The 26,522-nt window shown below is 39.0% G+C and overlaps 1 protein-coding gene across 2 annotated transcripts in view; it reads right to left on the minus strand.

The window, feature by feature from the left end:
• Positions 1-12,940: 12,940 nt before the first annotated feature.
• The window catches only part of UMAD1 (UBAP1-MVB12-associated (UMA) domain containing 1), a gene marked incomplete at its 5' end in the record, with an annotated part of 241,648 nt that continues 228,066 nt past the window's right edge, over positions 12,941-26,522 (minus strand). Inside the window, one exon of one of the 2 annotated variants that reach the window (XM_082631808.1) lies at positions 12,941-14,817. In XM_082631808.1, the coding sequence (XP_082487934.1) occupies positions 14,560-14,817 (258 nt within the window). In that variant the 3' untranslated portion in view covers positions 12,941-14,559. The remainder of the gene's footprint in view (positions 14,818-26,522) is intronic. The other variant, XM_082631809.1, reaches the window with a different exon arrangement.

Consider the following 26,522-nt stretch of genomic DNA (forward strand, 5'->3'; position numbering starts at 1 on the left):
CAGTGATAACTGCCTTGAAGAAGTAGAGATAAGGCATTTGGCAGGTTGGAGGTGACTCTTGTATGAACCAGCTCCATGGGGGTTCTAAGCAGGGATGGGAAATCAGATTATAGAAAGTTGATGAGTGAATAGAAAGGAAGTGGAGACACAAATACAAACCCCTCTCCTGAGAAGCTTGACACTAAAGAGAAGGAAAAAAGTTTATAGCTGGAGTTGGGGTAGAAAGATCTAAACATGTCTATATAAGGGAAGAGAAGTGGTTGAGTAGGAGATGTGAGATAGGTACAGAAGAGTACTAACATAAAGGTGCAGTACTGCTCCTAGAAAAACATTTTTTTTTTTCTAAAGCAAGTTCATTTAAACCCAAATGCACTCAAAGGAAACCATGTGAAAAAGGAAAACATTTTCAAGAACAGGTCAGATAGGATTAATAAACTCTGGGACAGGAATATACATAAACACGACCAAAAACATACAAGGGAAAGTAGGCTGCTGGATAAAACCTCAAATGAGTTAATCCACAGCACCAAAATACACTGTGTTGTCTAGCATCAGTTCTTACTCATCATGAGGACATACATAGTCATTATGGGCAGAGGAAAACACAACCTGAAAAACATGGAGAATACCCCAAACAGACAAAAGGCACAATTTGTAGAAGCTTGGTAAACTAAGCATTACTTTCAGCTGTGGAAACATAGCATGATACCTTGGGGAACTTACTGGGGCCTGAAAAATGACAAAAGTTTTGAAATTCTATTCCTTGGCTTTTGGGAAGTCTCCTGTGTAGATAATTTCATGATTTATTTCATTGGTTCACTCAACCATTCAATGAATCCTGATGGAGGATTTATTATGCGCTAAGCATAGTCTGACAGAATATCAACAAGAGAGCACAGGTTCTTAAGGAAAATGGGGTGGTGGCTGTGCTTAGAAAAAGCGTATTCAATTCATCTACTGTCTTTGGAATAGAAAATACACAGTAAAACCTGTCACAATTCTTGGCTGTTGGAATATAGAGAGGATACTGTGTAAAAGACATTGTAGGGCACATTGGCTTTAAAAGATGGAGAACCACTGGCCTAAGGATTCAGGTATTTCTCTTTAGAAAAGATTCAGTAAGATGAAATCTGAAGATTCATTCCTCCTCCATTAAATTCAATTTCTAATTACAGGCTATGAAGCAGGCAAAACAAGGAGAATGTGTATGTTTGTGGAAATATAGATATAAATGCTATTGATTATTAGCTCTTCATGGCTCTTACCAGTTTAGTTCACTTATCTTAATCAACCCATTTCTACTACTGCCCATAACTTTAGGGTTAGGAACCTCAAATACCTCTCTGAGATAGAAACTTCTAGATTTGCCTCATAAACAGGAGCCAAGTCTCCTGAAAGGGGAAGAGGAATGCTTAGTGTTACTGCTCTAAGCTGTGTTAAGTGATGGTTATAGCTGGTATAGTGTGAGATAGAAAACGGGATACAGTCTGTTCCAGGCTCAGAAATACACATAAACACACATTCTCATGAAGATCCAAAACAAGGATGGCAGGGGAGACTATAGGAGGAAAATAAGTATTTAGGCTTTGTCTTACCCCAACTGCCTGTTTGCTTTTCCGCATCCATTTCTGTCTTTCTGGTCCTGAGAAGGCCTATTCAAACGACTAAGCTAACAATGCCACACACAGCATATGAGTGTACAGTGTACCCTGTAGGTGTAAGAACTCGGCTTTGTTTTGCCCTTGTTCTTGAACAAAAACTTCTTCGTTAGCCGCCCAAATGTTCCTTGTCATAATGCAGAAATACATTAATTGCGAAACAAAATAATTTATGTACCTTTTGGGAAACAAAATTAAAAGAAGAAAACATACATATAAACACACATATGCATGATGAAACTGTTCCTTCTTCCATGTGTCTCAGAGTTATAGCCAACACCTGTGGCCACACAAGGGGCAGACTTGGCAGCTGCAGAACCCAGATGTCAGACACTGGATTGTATGTCCCTGGCAGCACTCCTAAGTGGGAGGCCGTCTCCTTAACTGACCTCTGAAATGGTCTATTGTCTGACTCCCTCTCTGGCCTGGGCAGTAACTAACAAGCTGTCTGTGAGCCTGGTTCAGAGTTAGCATACTGATGGGCTGTTCTGGATGCAATTATCCTTTGCCTTACCTTTGATTGTAAGGAATTTATTTCCTTTGTAGGGGTGAAAATTGGGACTGGGCAAATTCTTGACAAAGAACTATATTCAGGTTTCTTCCAAGGACAAATAAGATGCTTTTTGCTTTGATTGGTATTTTTTGTCACAGAAATTGGATGAGATCAATTTCATGTTTTAGCACACAGGGTTTTGGTTAATCAGAAGTAAAAATAAGAGTTTCTTGGGCACCTCCCCCTTCTAATAAAAGACTGAGTTTCCTTATACTGCTTCTTAAACTTACTTCTCAAACGTTGAAAATGAACCATTTCTTTCTTTAGAAACTTAAGGAGCTACAACTTTGTCTTTGCTATTACTAAAAAAAAAAAAAAAGTCTATCTATTGTAGAGAAGAGCTCTTTGTATCATGAATCCTCTTGGTTCTTTAAAGAGGAACATGGTTACACTATAAACTTGCCTCCACACCACTTGCTGAAGAATGGCATTATGTGTAAGATGCATTCATCACGGGAATGAGATGGGAAAAGGCCAAGTATCTAAGAGGGCTCCACTCACAATGCAACACTTGTAGCCTTGCAGGGAAGGTCTATTGTGGACACAGCTACAGTCATGGCCAGTTAAGGAAAAACACATCTGATATTTATAGGAAGATGAATTCTGGGGAAATTATAGAATATATTATCATATCCAATGTCAAATAGTATTCACCTGCACCATGTAAAATGTTCCAAATTATCTTTATTGACTTTTCTAAAAATGTAAATATGTATCTTGGCCACCACTGATTTATATTTGGGGGGGAAAGGGATTGAATATTCATGAGTTCCAATATGAAAAAGTAAGTGATTGAGAAAGAAAGAAAGAAATAGATAGATAGGTAGATAGGAGAGAAGAGGCATATCTCTCATAGGGAAGAATTCCAAATAATTTATGTGGCTATTCACCCCTCAAGAAGGTGAAGCTTAATTCCGTATCCCTTGAGTGTTGGCTATGCCTTGTGATTTAATTCCAAAGAGTAGAGTTTAAAAAGGATGGGGAGAGAGGTACTTTACAGTGGAGAAACCTGGCGAACACGACCTTGGCCAGGTGATAATTGTTAACATCAATATGTCATGTTGATAGCATGTATCCTTGATATGATATGAGCTCATCGAAGGGCACTTTACCTTTGCAGTCTTCCTCCCAAAACCCATAACCATAGTCTCATCATTTGAAAATATTAGGTTAAACCCCAGTTGAGGGACATTCTACAAAACACTTGACCAGTACTCCACAAAACTGTCATGGCTGTCATAAATAAGAAATGTCTGAGAAATTGTCACAGCCAAAAGGAGGCTAAGGAGACATGACTAAATGTAAAGTGTTATGCTGGATGGGATGCTGGAAGGGCAAAAGGACATTAGAAGAAAACAGAAATCCAAATAGAGTGTGGACTTTAGTTAATAGTAATGTCTCAATTACTTAGTTTTAGCAAATGTATCATAGTAATGTAAGATGTTCAAAATAGTGAAACCTGGGTGAGAGGTATACAGGAACTCTGCACTATTTTCGTAACTTTTTAATAAATCTGTAACTATGTATTCTAAAATAAAACATTTCTTAAATTAAAAAAAAAGGTGATCAACATATTGCTATATTGACTGTAGCAGAGTTCCTATGCATCTTTCTTTTTCTCTTTTTCACCCCACCTATCTACCAAACTATATGGCATAAAGAGTCATTTTCCTGACACATAAGAATCCTCTTTCAGGTCAATGTAGTGTAAACGACGTGAAACTTATTGTGAAAATTTTAGATTTCCCAATAATATTTAGGTCATGCCCTTAGTAATATGACACTAATGCTCAAAAGATAATATCCACAAACCCGTATTTCTCAACAGCTTAAAAGGTGTAATAACATCCTTCAACCATGTATCCAATATACTTATATTGCATGTGAATGTTATTAATGACATTATTAATAAGACAATGTATTAACCTCTGAAGGTAACATACTCTTTGTTAGATTACAGTGTTCATTTATTGATCAGTTGTTATCATGAGAGGTAAGGGGGTAGGGTCCCTACACCACTGTTTTAGAACATGGATGAGATTATTTCTTTGCTACTCCATTCTGTCCTTTAGAATGATAATAAATCAGGTCTCTGGGAATTTTAGAAAATATTTCTTTCTACATACTGTTTTCTTTCTTCCTTTTTTTTTTCTCCTGAGTTTGCAAGACTTAAATTGCATCAGCCAAATAGTTGCTCTTATAAGATGTTATAAGGAGTGGTGTTTTTTTTTGTTTTGATGGTTAGCATTTTTTAGCAATATAGTATTGTTTAATCATTAAAAAAATTTTATTTTATATTGGAGTATAGTTGATTAACAGTGTTGTGTGAGTTTCAGGTATACAGCAAAGTGATTCAGTTATACATGTATCTATTCTTTTTCAAATTCTTTTCCCATTTAGGTTATTACAGAATATTGAGCTTAGTTCCCTGTGCTATATAGCAGGGCTTTGTTGGTTATCTATTTTAAATATAGCAGTGTGTACATGTTAATCCCAAACTCCCAATCTGTTACTGCCCTCAACCTTCCCTGCTGGTTACCATAAATTCAATCTCTAAGTCTGTGAGTCTCTTTCTGTTTTGTAACTAAGTTCATTTGTATCATTTTTTTAGATTCTGCATATAAGCGATATCATATGATATTTGCCTTTATCTGACTTACTTCACTTAGTATGAGAATCTCTAGGTCCATCCATATTGCTGCAAATGGCATTATTTCATTCTTTTTAATGGCTGAATAATATTCCATTGTATATATGTACCACATCTTCTTTATCCATTCATCTGTCAATGGACATTTAGGTTGCTTCCATGTCTTGGCTATTGTAGGCAGCACTGCAGTGAACACTGGGGTGCATGTATCCTTTTGAATCAGGTTTTTCTCTGGATATATGCCCAGGAGTGGGATTGCTGGATCATATGGTAGCTCTATTTTTAGGGTTTTTTAAAGGAACCTCCATACTGTTCTCCATAGTGGCTGTACCAATTTACATTCCCACCAACAGTGTAGGAAGGTTCCCTATTCTCCACACCCTCACCAGCATTTACTGTTTGTAGGCTTTTTGATGATGGCAATTCTGAATGGTGTGAGGTGATATCTCTTTGTTGTTTTGATTGGCATTTCTCTAATAATTAGTGATGTTGAGCATCTTTTCATGTGCCTCTTGGCCATCTGTATGTCTTCTTTGGAGAAATGTCTATTTAGGTCTTCTGCCCATTTTTTGATTTGGTTGTTTGTTTTTTGGATATTGAGCCACATATCTTTAATCCATTTAGGTCTTTATGTTTGCATATGGTGTTAAAGAATGTTCTAGTTTCATTCTTTTACAAGTAGCTGCCCAGTTTCCCCAGCACCATTTATTGAAGAGACTTGTCTTTTCTCTATTGTATAGTCTTGCCTCCTTTGTCGTAGATTAATTGACCATAGGTGCATGAGTTTATTTCAGGGCTTTCTATCCTGTTTCATTGATCTATATTTCTGTTTTTGTGCCATTACTATACTGTTATGATGACTGTAGATTTGTCATATAGTCTGAAGTCAGGGAGCCTAATTCCTCCAGCTCCGTTTTTCTTTCTCCAGATTGCTTTGGCTATTGGGGGTCTTTTGTGTCTCCATACAAATTTTAAGATTTTTTTGTTCTAGTTCTGTGAAAAATGCCATTGGTAATTTGATAGGGATTGCACTGAATCTGTAGATTGCCTTGGGTTTTATAGTCATTTTGACAATATTGATTCTTCCAATCCAAGAACATGGTATATCTTTCCATCTTTTTGTGTAATCTTTGATTTCTTTCATCAGGGGCTTACAGTTTTTGAAGTACAGGACTTTTGTCTCCTTAGGTAGGTTTATTCCTAGGTATTTTATTCTTTTTGATGCGATGGTAAATGGGATTGTTTCTTTCTCTTTCTGATTTTTCATTGTTAGTGTATAGAAATACAACAGATTTCTGTGTATTAATTTTGTATCCTGCAACTTTACCGAATTCATTGATGAGCTTTAATAGTTTTCTGGCAGCATCTTTAGGATTCTCTATGTATAGTATCATGTCATCTGCAAACAGTGACAGTTTTACATCCTTTTCCAATTTGGATTCCTTTTACTTCTTTTTCTTCTCTGATTGCCAAGGCTAGGACTTCCAAACTATGTTAAATAGAAGTGTCGAGAGTGGATATCCTTGTCTTGTTCCTGATCTTAGAGGAAATGCTTTCAGCTTTTTTACCATTGAGCTGTAGGTTTGTCACATTTGGCCTTTATTATGTTGACATATGTTCCCTCTATGCCCACTTTCTGGAAAGTTTTTACCATAAATGTGTGTTGAATTTTGTCAAAAGCTTTTTCTGCATCTATTGAGATGATCATATGGTTTTTATTCTTCAATTTGTTGATGGGGTTTATCACACTGATTGATTTGCAGATATTGAAAAATCCTTGCATCCCTGGGATAAATCCCACTTGATCATGGTGTATGATCCTTTTAATGTATTGCTGGATTCAGTTTGCTAGTATTTTGTTAAGGATTTTTGTGTCTAATGGCCTGTAATTTTCTTTTTTTTGTGATGTCTTTGGTTTTGGTATCAGGGTGACGGTGGCCTCATAGAATGAGTTTGGGAGTGTTCCTTCCTCTGTGAGTTTCTGGAATAGTTTCAGAATGATAGGTATTAACTCTTCTTTAAATGTTTGATACAATTTGCCTGTGAACCTACCTGGTCCTGGACTTTTGTTTGTTGGGAGTTTTTTTGGCTACATTTGGTCTTTATTGCTGCACGTGGGCTTTCTGTAGTTGTGGCGAGCAGGGGATACTCTTTGTTGTGGTGTGCGGGCTTCTCCTTGTGGTGGCTTCTCTTGGTGTGGAGCATGGGCTATAGGCACGCAGGCTTTAGTTGTAGCACATGGGCTCAGTAGTTGTAGCACATGGGCTCAGTAGTTGTGGCTCATGGGCTCTAGAGTGCAGGCTCAGTAGTTATGGCACATGGGCTTAGCTGTTCTGTGGCATGTGGGATCTTCCCAGACCAGGGATCGAACCCACGTCCTCTGCACTGGCAGGTGGATTCTTAACTACTGCACCACCAGGGAAGTCCTTGTTGGGAGTTTTTTAATCACAGTTTCAAATTCAGTACTTTTGACTGGTCTGTTCATATTTTGTTTCTTCCTGGTTCAGTCTTGGGAGATTGTATCTTTCTAAGAATTTGTCCATTTCTTCTAGGTTTTCCATTTTATTGGCATATAGTTCCTTGTAGTAGTCTCTTATGATCATTTGTATTTCTGTGGTGTCCACTGTAACTTCTCCTTTTTCATTTCTAATTTTATTGATTTGAACCCTCTCCCTCTTTTTCTTGATGAATCTGGCTAAAGGTTTATCAATTTTATTTATCTTCTCAAAGAACCAGCTTTTAGTTTTATTGATCTTAGCTATTGTTTTCTTTGTCTCTATTTCACTTATTTCTGCTCTGATTTTTATGATTTCTTTCCTTCTACTAACTTTGGGTTTTGTTTGTTCTTCTATCTCTAGTTGCCTTAAGTGTAAGGTTTGGTTATTTATTTGTGATTTTTTGTGTCTCCTGAGGTACAATTACATTGCTATAAACTTCTCTCTTAGAACTTCTTTTGCTGTGTCCCATAGGTTTTGGATTCATCCTTTCATTTTCATTTGTCTCTAGGTATTTTTTGATTTCCTCTTTGATATCTTCAATAATCCATTGGTTGTTTAGTAGCATATTGTTTAGCCTCCACATGTTGGTGTTTTTTACAGTCTTTTTTTCTTGTAGTTGGTTTCTAATCTCATAGCATTGTGGTCAGAGTAGATGCTTGATCTGATTTCAGTTTTCTTAAATGTATCAAGGCTCGCTTTATGGCTCAGCATGTGATCAGTCCTGGAGAATATTCCATGTGCACTTGAGAAGAATATGTATTCTGCTGCTTTTAGATGGAATGCTCTCTAAATATCAATTAAGTCCATCTGGTTTAATGTGTCATTTAAGGCCTGTGCTTCCTTACTGATTTTCTGTCTGGATGATCTGTCCATTGATGAAAATGGGGTGTTAAAGTCCCCCACTGCATATTATTGTGTTACTGTCGATTTCTCCTTTTATGGCTGTTAGTGTTTGCCTTATATATTGAGGTGTTCCAATGTTGGGTGCATATATATTAACAATTGTTACATCTTCTTCTTGGATTGATCCCTCGATCATTATGTAGTGTCCTTCTTTGTCTCTTATATTAGTCTTTATTTTAAAGTCTATTTTGTCTGATATGAGTATTGCTACTCCAGCTTTCTTTTGGTTTCCATTTGCATGGAATACATTTTTCCATCCCCTTACTTTCAGTCTGTATGTGTCCCTAGATCTGAAGTGGGTCTCTTCTAGACAGCATATATACAGGTCTTATTTTTTTATCCATTCAGCCAGCCTCTGTCTTTTGGTTGGAGCATTTATTTTTTATTTTTTTTAAGTATTAAAGAAAATAACTTTACTTAAACATTTTTTATTGGCGTATAGTTGATTTCCATTGTTGTGTTACTTTTTGCTGTACAGCAAAGTGAATCAGATATACATATACATGTATCAACACTTTTTGCATTCTTTTCCCATATAGGTCATTATTGAGTAGAGTTCCTTGTGCTATACAGTAGGTCCTTATTACTTATTTATTTTATATATAATAGTGTGTATATGTTGATCCCAATCTCCCATTTATACCTCCCCCACTTCCCCCCTGGTAACCATAAGATTGTTTTCTACATCTGTAACTCTCTGTTTTTTAAATAAGTTCATTTGTACCATTTTTTTAGATTCCACATATAAGTGATATTTGTCTTTCTCTGTCTGACTTACTTCACTCAGTATGACAGTCTCTAGGTCCATCCATGTTGCTGCAAATGGCATTATTTCATTCTTTTTTACAGCTGAGTAATATTCCATTGTGTATATGTACCACTGGTTGGAGCATTTAATCTGTTTACGTTTAAGATAATTATCGATATGTATGTTCTTATTGCCATTTGGTTAATTGTTTTGGATTTGTTTTTGTAGGTGTTTTCTTCCCTTCCTGTTTTGTTCTCTCCTCTTGTGATTTGATGAGTAACTTCAGTGCTGTGTTTGGATTCCTTTTTCTTTTTTTGTGTGCATATCTATTGCAGATTTTTGGTTTGTGGTTACCATGAGGTTTTTATATAGCAGTCTATATACAGACAAGATTGTTTTAAGTTGCTGGTCTTTTAATTTCAAATGCATTTCCAACATCCTGCATTTGTGCTCTCCTCTTCTCACAATTGCTGGTTTTGATATCATATTTGTGTGTGGATGATTTCCTACCTTTACTTATGTTTGCCTTTACTGGAGAGCTTTCCCAGTCATAATTTTCTTGTTTCTAGTTGTGGCCTTTTCTTTTCCGCCTAGAGAAGTTCCTTTAGCTTATGTTAAAAGGCTGGTCTGGTGGTGCTGAATTCTCTTAGCTTTTGCTTGTCTGTAAAGCTTTTGATTTCTCCATCAAATCTGAAAGAGAGCCTTGCTGGGCAGAGTATTCATGGTTGTAGGTTCTTCCCTTTCATTGCTTTAAATATGTCATGCCACTCTCTTCTGGTCTGCAGAGTTTCTGCTGAGAAATCAGCTGATAACCTTATGGGGATTCTCTTGTATGTTATTTGTTGCTTTTTCCTTGCTGCTTTTAAGATTTTCTCTTTGTCTTTAATTTTTGTCAATTTGATTACTATGTGTCTTGGCATTTTCCTTCTTGGATTTATCCTGCCTGGGACTCTCTGTGCTTCTGGACTTGGGTGACTGTTTCCTTTCCCATGTTAGGAAATTTTTCAGCTATTATCTCTTCAAATATTTTCTCAGGTCCCTTCTCTCTCTCTTCTCCTTCTGGGACTGCTATAATGCCAATGTTGGTGCATTTAATGTTGTCCCAGAGGTGTCTTAGACTGTCCTCATTTTTCATTCTTTTTTCTTTATTTTGTTCCACAGCAGTGATTTCCACCATTCTGTCTTCCAGCTCACTTATCCATTCTTCTGCCTCAGTTATTCTGCTATTGATTCCTTCTAGTGTATTTTTCATTTCAGTTATTGTGTTGTTCACCTCTGGTTGTTTGTTCTTTAATTCTTCTAGGTCTTTGTTAAACATTTCTTTAATCTTCTTGATCCGTGCCTCCATTTTTCCCCCAAGATCTTAGATCATTATTATTATCATTACTCTGAATTCTTTTTCAGGTAGATTGCCTATCTCCACTTCACTTAGTTGTTCTTCTGGGGTTTTATCTTGTTCCTTCATCTGGGACATAATCCTCTGCCATGTCATTTTGTCTAACTTTCTGTGACTGTGGTTTCCATTCCACAGGCTGCAGAGTTGTAGTTCTTCTTGCTTCTCCTCTCTGCGCCCTGGATGTCTAAGAGGCTTGTGCAGGCTTCCTGGTGAGAGGGACTGGTTCCTGCCCATGGTGGGTGGAGCTGGGTCTTTTCCCTCTGGTGGGCAGGGCCAAGCTAAGGGGTGTGTTTAGAGGGCTGTGGGCTCAGGAAGACGTTAAGCAGCCTGTCTGCAGATGGGTGGGACAGTGTTCTTGCCCTGTTGGTTTGGCTTGAGGTGTCCCAGCACTGGAGCCTACAGGCTGTGGGGTGGGGCCACGTCTTTGTAAGAAAATGGTGGTCTCCAGGAGGGCTCACGCCAATAAAGTATATTTTAATAGAAGTAATTTACAATGTTTTGTTAATTTCAGGTATACAGCAGTGATTCCATTATACATACACATAAAATTTTTTTCAGATTCTTTTCCATTACAGGTTATTACCAGATATTGAGTATAGTTCCCTGTGCTATACAATAGGTCCTTGTTGTTTACCTATTTTATATATAGTATGTATTTGTTAATTCCCAAATCCTAATTTATCTCCCCCCACCCCTGCTATCCCCTTTGGTAAACCATAAGTTTGTTTTCTATGTCTGTGAATCTATTTCTGTTTTGTAAGTCAGTTCATTTGTATCATTTTTTTAGATTCCACATATAAGTGATATCATATGATATTGGCTTTATCATACTAAGTAAAGTAAGATAATCTCTAGGTCCATCCATATTGCTGCAACTGGCATTATTTCGTCTTTATGGCTGAGTAATATTCTATTGTGTGTGTGTGTGCACGCGCATATATGCCACAACTTCCTTACCATTCATCTGTTGATAGACATTTAGGTTGCTCCCATGTATTGGCTGTTGTAAATAGTGCTGCTATGAACATTGGGGTACAGGTATCTTTTTGAATTAGAGTTTTCAATTTATACTGTTTTCAATTTATCATTTTACTTTGAGAAACAGAAAAAAAGTGTTGGTGTCAATGAATGTTTACTTAAAAAAACTATTTGGGTTTCCAGAATTGTTAACAAGAAATATGCTCTTGTTAATATTTAATGGTATAATTTTAAAACTTCAGTTAATCAAGGTTTAATTAAACAGATTAATAGATTGGTCAGAATCTCCTCTCTAATTCTGTTTTTAGGAAAGAATGCAAATGTTGTTACATAAAGCTGGAAAAAAAAAGAAAAAAAACATGAAACTTCTTGAATGTGTTTTAGGGTTAAAAATAAGATTCAGTAAAATTACTTGTACATTCTATGCCTATAGTACTTTACAATGATAACTTGTATTGAGGAAAAGGAACATGATGCTTGATAAGAAGAGGGAAAAAGTGTTCCCTATGGAATTCTTAACTAAGGAATTGCAGAAGAGTCAACCAACATATTTTAGCAATATTTTTCTTAGTGAGGTATTTAGTATAGAAAAAAATAATGGAGCAGAAGGGATCTACAATATAAATATAGGTAGCTATATATTTTTATATTACTTGTTAAGCAGTTCAGTTAGTATGTATTTTGCATTTCGTTAAGACTGTTGTATGTGTCATTAGTAATGAGAATTATAAGAGCTCCCTTTCCCAGAACACCTATAGTGTGTGTTCAAGCTTTATGCTGCCAGGCATTTGACATACACCGTCTAAAACCTAACACAACCCTGCAAGATGCATACAATTACTATTTAACTGGAGAAGGAACTAAGGACACAAGAAATCAAGGGACTAACTCCAAATCCGACAGCTTCTAAGTGAGGGAGCCATTACAAACTCTGGCTGCCTCAAATGCCCCAGAGCATACAAGCTTTGTTATTATTCATATTATAATTATTCACACTATTAAAGGAAATCTTTATCACTAACTAGGTGACTTAAATCATTTAACCTTTCTAGGCTCCAGGTTTCTCTTTGGTAAAATGGAGTTGGCTAGTTGATTTGTAATGTTTTTCCAGTTTTCAAAAAGTAACATTGATTTATATAGAGTAAGAAAATTAAAATGGACATTTTTACAATGTTTTTTGTTAAAAATAGGTCATTAACACTGGCCTTTACTAAATCTTGTGATGATGGGGATCTACCTTAAGATGTTCATGTGATTTCTCCCAAATCTCTAGTCTTATTAAAGCCAGGACTAGTGATCTTACCATTTTCAATGTTATTCCTTAAAACTTACATATAAGAGGAAATTTCATAATTTTCTCTGGACTACAAAAACTATGTACTTAAATCTTGGCCTTTCAAAGAATCAATAACTTGTACTCAGATATGAATAATGCAAAGAAAACCATTTTTCTGATCTGAAAATAATTAAAATACCAGTTTTTAAAAAAATTAATGTTTATTTAAATATATTTTATAGACAAATGAAAATACTTATAAGCATATTTATAACATGGTAGACATACATATAAATGAAATGTATAAGTACTTTAGACAAAATTTAACACATAGACAAATTGATAACATGCTTACATTTAGCTTTAACATTGGCTATACATTAACACAGATATTGAAAAAAAGATATGTTTTCACAAAAACTGCTATAAAATGGTCACATTTGTCTTAGTAATAAGTTAGATTTCTTAGACTGATGTTTTATGAAAACTATGTGAAGCTCTAATTTAATCATTCACCTCATATGGTAGCATTATTTGTAAGTGAAACATATTTCTGTCAATAGAAATGTACATTTAACTTTTAAATAATTTAACATTTTATCAAGATCATGATACATATATTAAACAAACATGCATGACACATTAAAACTTGAATAATTCATGTACCTTTATGCACAGTATTTAGTTTTGCTATGGCACTCTACCTTTGTGAAAAATATATTTAAGATTTGGCACAGAATCAATAAACTGTATTGCCACTAATCAGAACAAATGTGATCTAAATTTTCCATGGCATAGAAAATGCTCTATCACAATTTACCTCTTCCCTTTACAGTTTATGGACCAATGGCAGTTTTCTATTTTAGTTGGAATAAATAACAGATATTCACGAACTAAAAGTCCTGTTTAGGTGTTTTGCCTACACTCTAACTGGAAATGAGTCAGTTGCAGTTTTTGTAGCAGTAAAACATTTCCATCTGTATTGTGCCCAACGAATTTCTTAATAAGGGCTTTACCAGCAATAATACATATCATTATGAGATACTTTTCTTTGGGAGGCAGAGAGGTTGAAAGGAAATATGGATCTCTTCATAAACCGGGAACATAGGTGGGAAGGAGAACAAATGCCAACTGAGGCAGAAGCAGGGAACGTTCTTTGGAAAGCTGGTGAGAGAGCAAACCGTGAAGTAGCAAAAAACAAAGGCAAGAACTCAGGACTCCACCAAGGTAGAACAGACTGCCACGGGATTAAGGAAACTAAAATCTGTCACTCAGAAGAAACAGTATCCAGAGCATTCTTCTTATAGCATTCTTATATCAGCAAACTACCATTGCTTTCTAGGAAAAGTTGTAAATTTCCACATCAATGTCTAAATCAAGACTGAAGAAATTAAGCTAACTGCCAACTTTTTTTTCTTTTTTCTGAATTCATTAATAAACACAGTGGAAGGAGAAAGGGGATAACATTAAGTAAGTTTCTTCCAAACCAGAGAAGAGAAATCACACTCCCTCAAAGTGGAGACTTCAGTTTCTTGTGGTAACTAAGAAAAATCCCTCAGTTCTTTTTCACAGTTTTTCTAAGATAAATGTGAGGTGTTGTATTTTGAGAGACCGGTTGACGGAATCTACTCCTTTCATAAAACCTTGATAAATTAATATTTGTATTTATTATTAGGGGGAAAAGGAAGTAGTAGATCTTAAGTTTACTTTTTATACAAATATGCTTTATTCTAAAAAAAAATAGAGCAATGAATGTAATATTATTTGCTTTATGATCCTTGCTTTTCTGAGGGCCTTTAAGGGCCTTTAAACAGGGAGATGTCAAAAAACATCACACAGGTTAAATAAAACAGGCAAACTTTTGTCTTAAAGCTGTTAAGGTGCAAACAGACATAAAGATTACGAACCATAGAGCACTGAGTTTTCAAGAGTGAAATCATACCAAAACCTTGATAAGTTTTCGCTGACATCATAGGAGAGTAAGTGGTCGGGAAGGTCACTGATGGTGCCCTGCACGGCCAGCACATGCGGGGCCAAGGTGAAGGGTACGTCGCTCAGAAGCTCGGCCATTAATGAGCTGTTTTCCAGAGTCTGGCCTGCCTTATTTTCCATCTCGGGGCCTGCTACAGTCACACTGGATGAGTTTTCTTTGCCAATCTAAAAATACATATATATTTAAGTCATTTAGACCTTATGGACTTTGAGGTTATATGGCATTAATATATCAAAATGTGGCATTAATATATCAAAGTGATTGAGAAATGTGGAATATATAAACACTCCCAGATTAGAACGCAGCTATTTACTTACTTGAGAAATAAATCCATCTATATCTCTACTAGGTTTTATTTATTATTATTTTTAATTAATTTATTTATTTTTGGCTGCGTTGGGTCTTTGTTGCTGTGAGCGGGCTTTCTCTAGTTGCGGCGAGTGGGGGCTACTCTTCTTTGGGGTGCATGGGCTTATTGCGGTGGCTTCTCTTGTTGTGGAGCATGGGCTGTAGGTGCACAGGCTTCAGTAGTTGTGGCGCACAGGCTTAGTTGCTCCGCGGCATGTGGGATCTTCCTGGACCAGGGCTTGAACCTGTGTCCCCTGCATGGGCAGGTGGATTCTTAACCACTGCGCCACCAGGGAAGTCCTCTACTAGGTTTTAAAATGAATCCTAAGCCCTACTCTTATTCAGATGGACCACCTACAGGCCCCTCCAATACAAATGGGCCCTCTTGCTGTTTCACTAGCCCAGATAATGTCCACAAAGTCTTTCTCTGCTTTTCCAAATCTGATGTCAGCTTTCAGGCTCCACAGAATCCCCAGCTTTCCTCTGAAATCTTGTATCAACATAGTTCAAAGTGACCTTGCTCACTTGAGAATGACTATGGGGCAAATTGCCCAGGATATTATTTGGCATTTATTTCCTTTACATGTCCTTGCTAGTTGCTGTTTCACGTGCTTATGTCTTATCCCCAACTAGAATCTTGGGTCCTTGAGGGCAAATAATCTATTTACCTATCTTTGTATTCTCTGTCTTGCATACGTTACTGCTTTACCCTAATACATACTTGGGAATTTACCTCTAATGTGTACCGTACATAGTGGTCAATAACCTGCCTTTCGCTGGAAGTAAAATCCTATGTGTTATGTAAGTTATTAAAATAAGAAGAATTGATACATCTTGTTCATTTTCTTTAAAGTTGGTACGTCTTGCATACAGGAGTTTACCAAAAGACATGCAGCACTAGGGTGTTCACAGTAGCACTCAATGCAAGCCCTGAGCTGGTATCCATTCATCAATAGTAGAATGGATAATAAACAGAAGTATATTTACAGCAATGAGAACGAACAACCTGCCACTACAAGCAGCTGAAACCTAACTCAAACCAGGTCAGGCAAAAATTTATTCCCCCCCCCGCCCCCAGTCTCATGCAGAATCAAACTCCCGAGTCTTTACAAGGCCCATTGTGATCTGGCCTCGGGTACTTCTCGGACCTTAGCCCGGCTGGCCTGTCCTTGCTCAGGCCCCTCTAGTTCCACTGTCTCCTTGCTGTGGCTCGGGCACAGTCTGCCTGCTTCTGCCTCAGGCCTTTGTTTTCCAGATCCTCCGCCCAAGAGGTTCTTCTTGCACATAAACACAGGGCTCTTTCCCTCCCCTCCTTTCCAGTGGTGGCCCAAATGTCACCTTCTCAGTGAGGCCTTTCCTGACTGTTTCATTAGACTGTTTCCTGCCGCCTCACCTCGTCCACTCCAGCATTCCCTGCCTGCCTCTCCTGCTTCTGTCCTCTCTATGGTCCTTGGCACCTGGTTATAATGGTATATAATTTATTCTGATTATCATCCCTCAGAAGCTTAAGGAGTTTTTGTCTCTCATGTTCACTGCTGCATCCCAAATGCCAGGATGAGTGTCTAGCATTCAGTAAATATTTGTTGAATAAATGAAAGCAGACAAGACTTTTGCCTGAATAGGGCTTATATTATAATGGCTATAAATGCTGATAAATTCCTATCTCTAAGTCTAGAGGAGAATGATTGTCTGTGTAAGAAATAACAATTTTGTAAAACTTTTTATGGAAGTGCAAAATACAAACAGAAATGGGGTACATCATAAGTGTATAGCTGGCTAAGTTTTTTTTTTTTTGCGGTACGCGGGCCTCTCACTGCTGTGGCCTCTCTCGTTGCGGAGCACAGGCTCCAGACGCACAGGCTCAGCGGCCATGGCTCACGGGCCCAGCCGCTCCGCAGCATGTGGGATCTTTCCGGACCGGGGCACGAACCCACGTCCCCTGCATTGGCATCGGCAGGCAGACGTTCAACCACTGCGCCACCAGGGAAGCCCTAGCTGGCTGAGTTTTAACCAGTGAAACACCTATGAGCAACCGCTACCCAGATCAGGAAATAGAATGACCCTATTTCTATAGGGTCATAGAAAGAGAGTGTGCTCTCTTTCAGTCACAGTCAACTCCCTGACCCCTAGATCACCATTCTGTCTTCTAACAACATAAATTGATTCACCTATTTTTATATTTTAAATGAAGGTAATCATACATTTTTGTTTGCAGCTTTTTTCGCTCAACATTATATGTATGAGATTCATCCATGTTGTTGCATGTGGGATTAAAAATTTTTGAAGAACATATTTTTGCAGAGGAGATACATTCTGACTGATGGCTTAAAAGAATTGTTTGGCTGCCATGTTGATAGCAGGCAGTGAGGGGTACAGGGCCAGGGAAGGAAGTAGGAAGACCAGCTGGGAAAGACAGATGATGGTGATGTGGATTAGGGATGTGATAGCAAAGGTGAGAGAAAGCGGTTGGGTTTTGGACAGACTTAAAGGTTAAAGTCAATAGGATGTGCTGATGGAATAGATGGTGGGGTGTGAGAACAAGAGTGGAGTCAAGAATGAGGACAAAGTTTTTGGCCTGAGCAATAAGGATGGGTTCTCCATTCACAGGGATGGGGCTTGGACAGGAAGATCAAGAGTTCAGTTTTGGATGTTCCCTGTGCCTAGCAGACATCTACGTGGAGCTGTTAGTAGGCAGAGGGATGTAATTCAAGTCTGGAGCTAGTGCAATCTGGTGGAGAAAGTCGGCTTGGTGTGTGTTTAAAAGAGGATGGGAGGAGAGAAAGTGAAGACAAATACGAGAACAGACTGTTTTCCAGACATTATGCTGTAAACGGGAAAAGAGATATGGCCAGTAGCTGGAAAGGGAAGTGGGGTCACGAGAACTGTCTCTTGATTTTTCTTTTTCTTTTTTAAGCTGGGAGAAACAATGTCTGTTTATATGCTAAAGAGAAGGAGCTCCTAAGAAAGGAAAACTCCACGGAGATTCTGTAGAGAAGGAACTGCTCTTTTCACAGGCATCCCCCAACACCTAGAACAGAGGCTCTCAAGAAATACCTGTGTAGTAAAATGACTCTGGATGAATGAAGTTACCAAACACATCCCTATCAAGAGTTGTTTTACAGCTTCATGTGAAAATAAAATACCAGAATACTTTCTTAGGATGGCAACTAGAACAAATGTAACCTCACCCAGTGATGACAAAGCTTTTTAGAAAGGTCCATGTATGCAATGAATGGATAGAATCTGCTTCCTGAAACCTGACTGGGATTTAAATAGTAAGTGTCCCTGGGTCAGCCAAGAGCACAGGTATCAGTGAGTAATGATGCCACAATTCCAGCTTCTTTAAAGGGCATCACTATACACTGGTTTCCTCAAGATTACAGATGCACCAGGGCTTTGGTTACCATGGGCCAGCATGGCAGAGTGTTTAAAAACACAGAGCACAGAGCTAGAGCTAGACTACTTGGGTACACATCCTGCCTATTAATAAGCAAATGGCCTTGGACAAGTTATTCAACTTCTCTGCATCTGTTTCCTTAGCTGTATTAGGAAATCAATAGTAGTACCTATTTCATAGAATTGTTATGAGAATTATATGAAGTACTATAAGTAGTAATTTATGAGTAAGTAGAATAATGCTTAGCACATGTTAAAAGTCAGTGATAAATAAAAACTTTAGGAATGTCAGACCTCTCTTGGCTTTAGATAAAGTCTAGGATCCATCCATTTCTTTTGTTTTTTTTTTTTGACATTCACATATGGTTCAATCTTACCTTCCCCTCTCCTCTTATATCTTGCCTTCTCTCTTAATCTCATGGGCAAATATTCCCTAGATCTGTTGATCACATTCCATACCTGAACTTTCTTCTCTTTCTCCCTTGAGTACAGAGTGTTCTCCAGTTTCATTAGCCAAATCATCTCCTTTCTTAAACAAAAGCATTCTTAAAATCTCACCTTCTCCACTAAAAAGGAGGTATGTTAACCCGGAGCACTCTGCTTTCTAAACGTACAACTTCTAAGGTTTACCTCTCTGGCAGCAATGGTTATTCCTTTGTTCATGCTTTTATTAATGCTCTTCCCTTTCCTTTACAAATCATTCTTGTCTGTCAGAGCATAATTCCTTGAGGACAAGACTATATCTAGTATAATAAAGGCATTGAGCCATGTGGTTTCTTGTTCAAGGTCTCCTGATAAAACTGCCATATGCCATAAGCAGAAGGGGGCTGCTTCATCCACCTGGGCCTCAGTTGTCTATTCTGTAAAATGAGTGGTGAGGGGCAAAAAATGATGATGATGGTGGTGATGGTGACAGCAACTAGCGTACATTGAACACTTTGTGCCAGGCTCCATCTAAGCGGTCTAAGTATATGAACTCATTTAAGTCTTGCAACAGCACTGTAGGGCATGTCCTATTACTAGTCTCATGTTAAAAACAAGAGGACACCGAGGCACAGAAAGGTTAAGGAAGTTGTCTCAGGTTACACAGCTAGGTAGTCTGTGGTAAAACTGAGAATCAAACTCAGTGATCTTGAAAGTTCTGTATTCTAGGATCTTGTACCTTTCAGCCATGCTTTGGGTAGACTGGCTGACTGGATGAACAAAGCCTCAAAAATTTAGGGGACAGTACTGGAAAATATGACAGTTACTAACATAGCATCTTGGCTTAATTTAGAAGGAAAAAATGACTCTACTAGCTTTTACCTTTAGGAAGAAAGGATTGAGAAAATCATTAAGGTGACAGATATTAGACTGAGGAAGGATGGAAAAGGAACTATAACTTAAGAGATATTTATCCCTGGAAATGAATCTACCAGTAGCCTGGATAAACCACGGGGAAAATACCATGGACAGTGAAACAAGATTGTCTATGAGTTGATCATGGGTGAAAGGGAGAGATAGGAAGGTACGTGGGCAAGTACTACAGTATTCTTTCTACCTTTGTATATGTTTGAAGACTTTCCAAAATAAAAAGTTTCCAAAATTTAAATTAAGTTAAAAAACACTGTGGACACAGTGTTCCACTAAATGCCTCCTAGAAGGCTCTGAGTATCAGCGGTGCTATATGTCTTACTCCAGTATCTATTTCTTAACCGTTGGCTAGAGTGCCATGTTCCAGTCTCCAAGGAGGCTGCCTGCCCTCTTGGCAGCAAGGGTGAGTGCCATGATGCAGCTGCTGTTGGCATGCTGAGAGTTGAAAGGGGAGAAATTATAAGACAAAATAAGAGTAAGTCACAAAGAAAATGGGAGTCAAAATTCAAGGACCCTACACCCACTAACCCTGATCACTGAGTCCCTAGCTTGGCAGCCAATGGCAGCAGAGGTGGGGGGCTGAAGGCTGAGACAGGTGCATGAGTCCCCCTGCAAAAAGCAGCCTTCTCTCTTAGACACAAAGTCTTTCAATTTTTTTCATTTGCATAATACGATGGGTGTTTAAAGGGAAGAATGAGTATGTTAACCACAATGGAGCAGGAAGAAAAGAATAATTAACCTTATGTTTAATAGCCAAATTAAAAAAAATACTTCAAATATTGTGTTCATAAAGCATATTTGTTACTTTTGTGATTAAGCCTGGTCACAGAAATGCTGCTATGATAATATTCTTGAATGTAAGTCCCTTCATATAATCTAGCTTTATTACTTCTTTTTCAAATTAACGTTTGCCCTTACACGGGTGAACATGAGTATACCATGTCAGAATCTTTTTTCGTCTCAGGGAGAAAATAAATTTCCTTATCTGTATTGTGACAACAAACAAAGTTTACAATTAATCAGCTGTTTTCATGTTTGTATAAAAATTATTTCTTGGGCTTCCCTGGTGGCGCAGTGGTTGAGAGTCCGCCTGCCGATGCAGGGGACACAGGTTCCTGCCCCCGTCCGGGAAGATCCCACATGCCGCAGAGCGCCTAGGCCCGTGAGCCATGGCCGCTGAGCCTGCGCGTCCGGAGCCCGTGCTCCGCAACGGGAGAGGCCACAACAGTGAGAGGCCCACATACCGCAAAAAAAAAAAAAAATTATTTCTTGTTCATCAGTTAACCTGTTAAAAAAGGGCTGGCCAGGTTTATCTTGGGTTCCTTACATTCTATTATCTTTGTTTCGAATAATTCAAAGTGGTTTATAGGCACTATTCTTCCCTTTCTTGCAGAAGGGCTGTAAAAATTCATGAGGTTCAATCTGTAAAATCTTCTTAGAGCTTAGGAAAAAACACACTCCAAGAGTACAAGGCACATCACACTTTTTAGTAAAGTCTTAGAAAGATGAAGTCGCTTTCCCAGAGCAACAGAAGGTTCGTGGCATCCTTGTGAACCTCACTCTTGGGTGTTTGGAAGCAAGGAAATGGAGGTTTAAGAACAGACTACTACATTTTTCCTGGCACAAAGGCTCCACTAACTGCCATGAAATCTATTAAGGGGAGCCAACTCTGCAAACCTGCTAACAATTTGGAGACTTCATCTACTTAGCCACACCAGACTAAAGTATGAATAGTTTATTAATATGAACATCACCTATATGTGGCATCTTTTAAAACCTCCTGCCTTTTTCTGCAACCCGTGTCTCAGATAAGTAGAGATAAAATAGTGTCCTATAAAAGCAAAATACTGAAGCATTAAAATTTAGAAACCAGCCTTAACCCCAACAGTAACAGAACCTATTAAAAGAACATGAAACCAAATACAAAACACCCATCTATCACATTCAATTTACATGCAAAGAAGGTAGCTATATCAAGCATACTTCTAGGAAACGAGTTATAGTAAGAAGAGGTAATATCCAGCTCTGGCTGTCTATGCCTTTAAATTCTACGTCTATAAATAAAAGACATGTTCCCTTGAACAACAGCGCGAACAGGGAACACCGTCACTTTATCTCCTCAGATAACTATCCATTCTATTTTGGCTTCAGCTGCTATCTGCTTGCTTTACATCAGCGTCTTGATGGGGCTGGGGTAGGGGGCAAATCTGAGTCAGAAGCATCAGGGGACAAGAGGTTAGGAAAAGGTGATACAAGTAATGGCACAGTTAAGGCAATACTCAAGCTTATTTCTTCTAAGAAGTTACTTGCCAATAGATGTCCGGCTAGCTGATAAAAGCCAGAGGATTGGGCTCTTCCACCTACATAAGTCCTAAGCAATAGTCTCCTTTCAATTGGGAGAAATTATATTGCAGAGGTAGAGACTATTTCCTGTTTTCTGCAAATCCCCACTACCCAGAACAGTCATACCTGCACATGACAAGCACCCATTAAATATTTTGAATGGCACTGAATCTGGTCCCCTTGTTCCTCAGATACCCTAGACTTGAATTTTTTTTTTTTTTTTTTTTTTTTTTGCGGTACGCGGGCCTCTCACTGTTGTGGCCTCTCCCGTTGCGGAGCACAGGCTCCAGCCGCGCAGGCCCAGCGGCCATGGTTCACGGGCCCAGCCGCTCCGCGGCATGTGGGATCTTCCCGGACCGGGGCACGAACCCGTGTCCCCTGCATCGGCAGGCGGACTCTCAACCACTGCACCACCAGGGAAGCCCTAGACTTGATTGTTAAATTAAGGGGTTGGTCCAAAGAAACAAACAAAAGCCCAGTATACTTTACTGCTGATGCAGATAAATTAGGCAGAGGAGAGCTGAAATCACTCAAAACTTCTGTGTTCCATGTGACTTGGGCTCCTAGTTCAAGGATACTACATATTTTGGTAGCAAACTAAGAGGCTAGGTTAGAAAGCAGGTATTTTCTTTGCTCCCTTTTCTTTCTGATTTATGACATCATTTCAGTTTACATTTTGGTTCATTTCTTTTGTTTCATTATTTGCTCCCCTTTTCTCTTCTTTCTTTTTTCCTCAGTGTTTCCACCTGCTCAAGCTTCCTGATTCTCCCATCTTTCTTTAAAAAAAAAAGAAAAAAGTTCTCCTGACTTCCTCTTTTCAGAACTCCAGCTGACTGTAAGTGAAGAAGGAGAAGCAAGCCGGCTGTCACTTGCTTCTGTAATCTGTTGCATGTATTCTTGGAAAAGTGGCTTCACTAAAACCAGAAAATCTTCTGTACTAGCCAACTGGAGTGGGGGAGCAGTGGGAAGAGGAAAGAAGAGCATTTTAGGAAATGAACCTGGAAGAACAGTGTGTTCAGTGTGGGATCCTGTTTCATACTGGTTTTGAAAATACAAAGGGCTGTGGCAGTGATTTTTTTAAAAAAACATTTAAAAAGTTTATAAAAATTCGTGATCTTTAACCTTAAGCTGTCCAGACATCTCCTATTTTCCCAGTAAGCCTCCCCCATTCATTCTTTACAACATGGATTTCACCCCTTCTCTTCTCTCACCCGACATCATCACCTTCCTCCTTGCTGTCAGCAGGTGGTTAGCCTCCTACTTAATAGAGAAAATAGGAACCATCAGCTGAGGATCTCCTCTACCTGCTGTATCCAAAAGACTTATCTACATTTGAACCCATCTGTGCTTCCCTCCTGCCACAGAGGGCAAGTTGCCCTCCTCCTACCCAAAGCAAACCCTTCCCTGATGCTCCACATTCATCTTGTCCCCACTCTTCAAGGACATGGCTTCATCAGTCAGAAGGTGTCCTCTAATTGCTCATCTTTCATATAATCAGTTCACCATTTACAGAAAATTCTCCTCAAGTCTATATGGCCCATTGACATCTCACCCACTGAACTCCCCTCCCACACTATCTTTCTACTTTGTTTCTCAGCCCGGCTGAGACCATTGCTGACACTGGCTATCTGCTTCATTCCTCACCCACTACCATCTGCCTCTCTATCTCTGCCCCTCCACTGCCACTGATTTCTCCAAGGTTACTCATAATCACTCTTTTGCTAAACTCAGAAGATGACGTGAAGTGCTAAACTTACAGGACCTCTTCGTTGCACTTAAAACAGGTGACTCTTTGAGTTTTTATTTCTTGGCTTCTGTAACACTTGTTAGTTTTTCCTTCTGTTTTTTTGCCTATTTCTGAAATGGTATTTTCCAGGGCCTCATTTCTGTTCCTTTATTCTTAGTCTCAACACACTTCCCTGGATGAGCTTATCCATATCCAAGGTGCCTACTGCCCTTCTCCTCCACCCAAAGTACATAAGTATGTTGATAAATGCGTGTGTACACCCCCCCCAATCTCGAACCCAGCTTTCTGTCTAGAGCTCCTAACCCATATGTTCAAACCCTATTATACATTTTCTTTTGCATATTCAATAGGGATCTTAACTGTGTGTTCTAAACCTTGCTCTCATCTTTCCCCTAAGTCTACCCCAAACCTAATGCTCTCCTAATAAATATTTTCTCTATTGGTGAAGGGTACTAACACAGTTGCCCAACACAGAAACCTAAATTATCTTCGACTTCTCTTTCCCTCTCACTTCCTCTATCCAGTAAATGACAGAGTCCTATTGACTCTGATGTTTTTAAAGTCTCCCCAAGTCCATCCATTTCTCTTTAGGTCCACTGTCACTGTCTTAGTGCAGGCCACCAGGGCCTCCTGCCGTGAATGTTACCAGAGCTGCCCTCTATACTACATTCTCCCTATCCCTGGTGATGATTACAACCCATGCTCTTCCTTGCTTAAAACTCCTCAGTGCCTTTGGAGAAAAGCACAAACTCCTTCTTATCATAGCACGTAAGGTATGATCTGGCTTTGCTCATCCCTCCAGTTTCTTTTATTACCGTTCTCTAAACTCTTTACTCTACTTAAATGATTGCTGTTAGCCAAACACGCCAGACTCTCTTTTTAGCTGTGAGCCTTGTCTTATTTTCAATCACTTTTGCCTAAATTAGGACATCTTTCTCTCTTTTACTACTCCCTTCATCTTGCCTATAGGATGCACTTCAGGACTCTTTTAGAAAGATTTCCCCAACTAACTCCTCAAACCTGGGCCACGTCCCTGTCCGTGTGTTCCCTTAACAGTCTGTGCATACCTCTCTCACAGTATATCATGGTGGAATCGAATTCTCTGTCACCATCATAAAACTATGAGCAGCTCAAAGCCAGGGACAATAGATTTCCTCTCCATTTCCCTAGCAATCAGAGCAATGCCTGGCTTATGATAGGTGATCAATACATGTTTAGTGAATGGCTAAATAATTTAAATTTCTTCATATTATGTTAATCCTGGATTTCTGCATTTGTGTGTTTGTTCCTAGTAAGACTTTACCACCTCTTTTCCACAATATCACTGACATGTGATACATGTCAGACAGAACTTAAAACTAGTTTGAGACCCCAGCTACATCTATTTCTTGAAGAGAGAGATGGGTTGTTCTTGACTTGCCAAATGAACCATTTCACAAATATGTCTTCCAAAGGAAGCTCAATGTGGTCCTGCCACAATAGAGATGAAACTGTTTGGGAAATATTTTTACCAGAGACCTACCTTTCTTTCACTGAGAGAAGGACAGAAGCTAACCTTAGCTACTCCAAATTCCCCTTAATCAACTGTCTTAGTCTGTTCAGGCTGCTTAGACTAGGTAGCTTATAAACAACAGAAGTTTATTTCTCATGGTCTGGAGGCTGAGAAGTCCAAGATCAAGGTGCTGGCAGATTCAGTGTGTGGTAAGGCCTGCTTTCTGGCTCACAGACTGCCCTCTTTTTGCTGTAACATCCAATGGCAGAAGGGTCCAAGGAGCTCCCTGGGGCCTCTTTTATAACGGCCCTTATCTCATCCATGAGGTCTTTACCCTCATGACCTGATCACCTCCCAAAGGCCCAGCCTCCAAATACTCTCATACTGGAGATTAGTTTCAACATGAGAATTTTGGGGGGATGCAATCAGTCTATAGCTTCAACCTGCCTTGCTTAGGAGCCAGTGTTTCTCCACAACTATGTGGTACAGTCTGACGGAGCTGCAGAGTAGCCTGTGCTTGGGGGCAGGGGTATGGGGTACAGGGCTAGCAACAGGGCAGCAGGACTAGGTAAGCAGTGTAAGGGGAGGAAAGCCTGAGAGATGACAGCTGAAGAGGTGGGTAGGAGAGGGGATGGGGAGGTAAATGCCATTTATTTAGTTTCTGTTCACCTCTGTTAAAGAGAAAAGCCTCTTTCTTCTTTGGTTCCCATAAAGACGGATTTTTCTTTAAGCACCCTGGCCTTCTGCCCACCCCCTACTCCTCCCCAAGGAGGTAGAATGAGCTACCTGGTTGGTGGAAGATAGCCAAGGATCCATGTTTCTAGATGGGGGAGATTGAACCACCCAAGATCCTGAGGCCTGGGGGATGTCTCTTTCTCCTTCTCTCTCTACTTGGACTAGGGGAGACAAGTAATCAGGGTAAGAGTGTGTGCTGTGCTGACTTAAACTTTCCTCACAGTCTAGACATGGGTTATTGGGACTGTGGAAGTCCATTTTAGCTGTTACACTAAGCTGCCTCCTCCATCCTAAGCTCTATCAGGCAAAAGGGTGAACACCATCTTGTTTCTCTGTTTGCTGGCTCTTTGGTCTTATTTCTCCATTGGCTCAGGATGCAGGTGAGGAAAAGCAGTGCCCTGTATTAGGACGTTAGGACCCCACCAATTTCTACTTCCCAAAGCAACTCCATGTAC

Source organism: Mesoplodon mirus, assembly GCF_964341445.2.
Source record: "Mesoplodon mirus genome assembly, chromosome: 9".
In the NCBI taxonomy this organism is placed as follows: Eukaryota; Metazoa; Chordata; class Mammalia; order Artiodactyla; family Ziphiidae; genus Mesoplodon; species Mesoplodon mirus.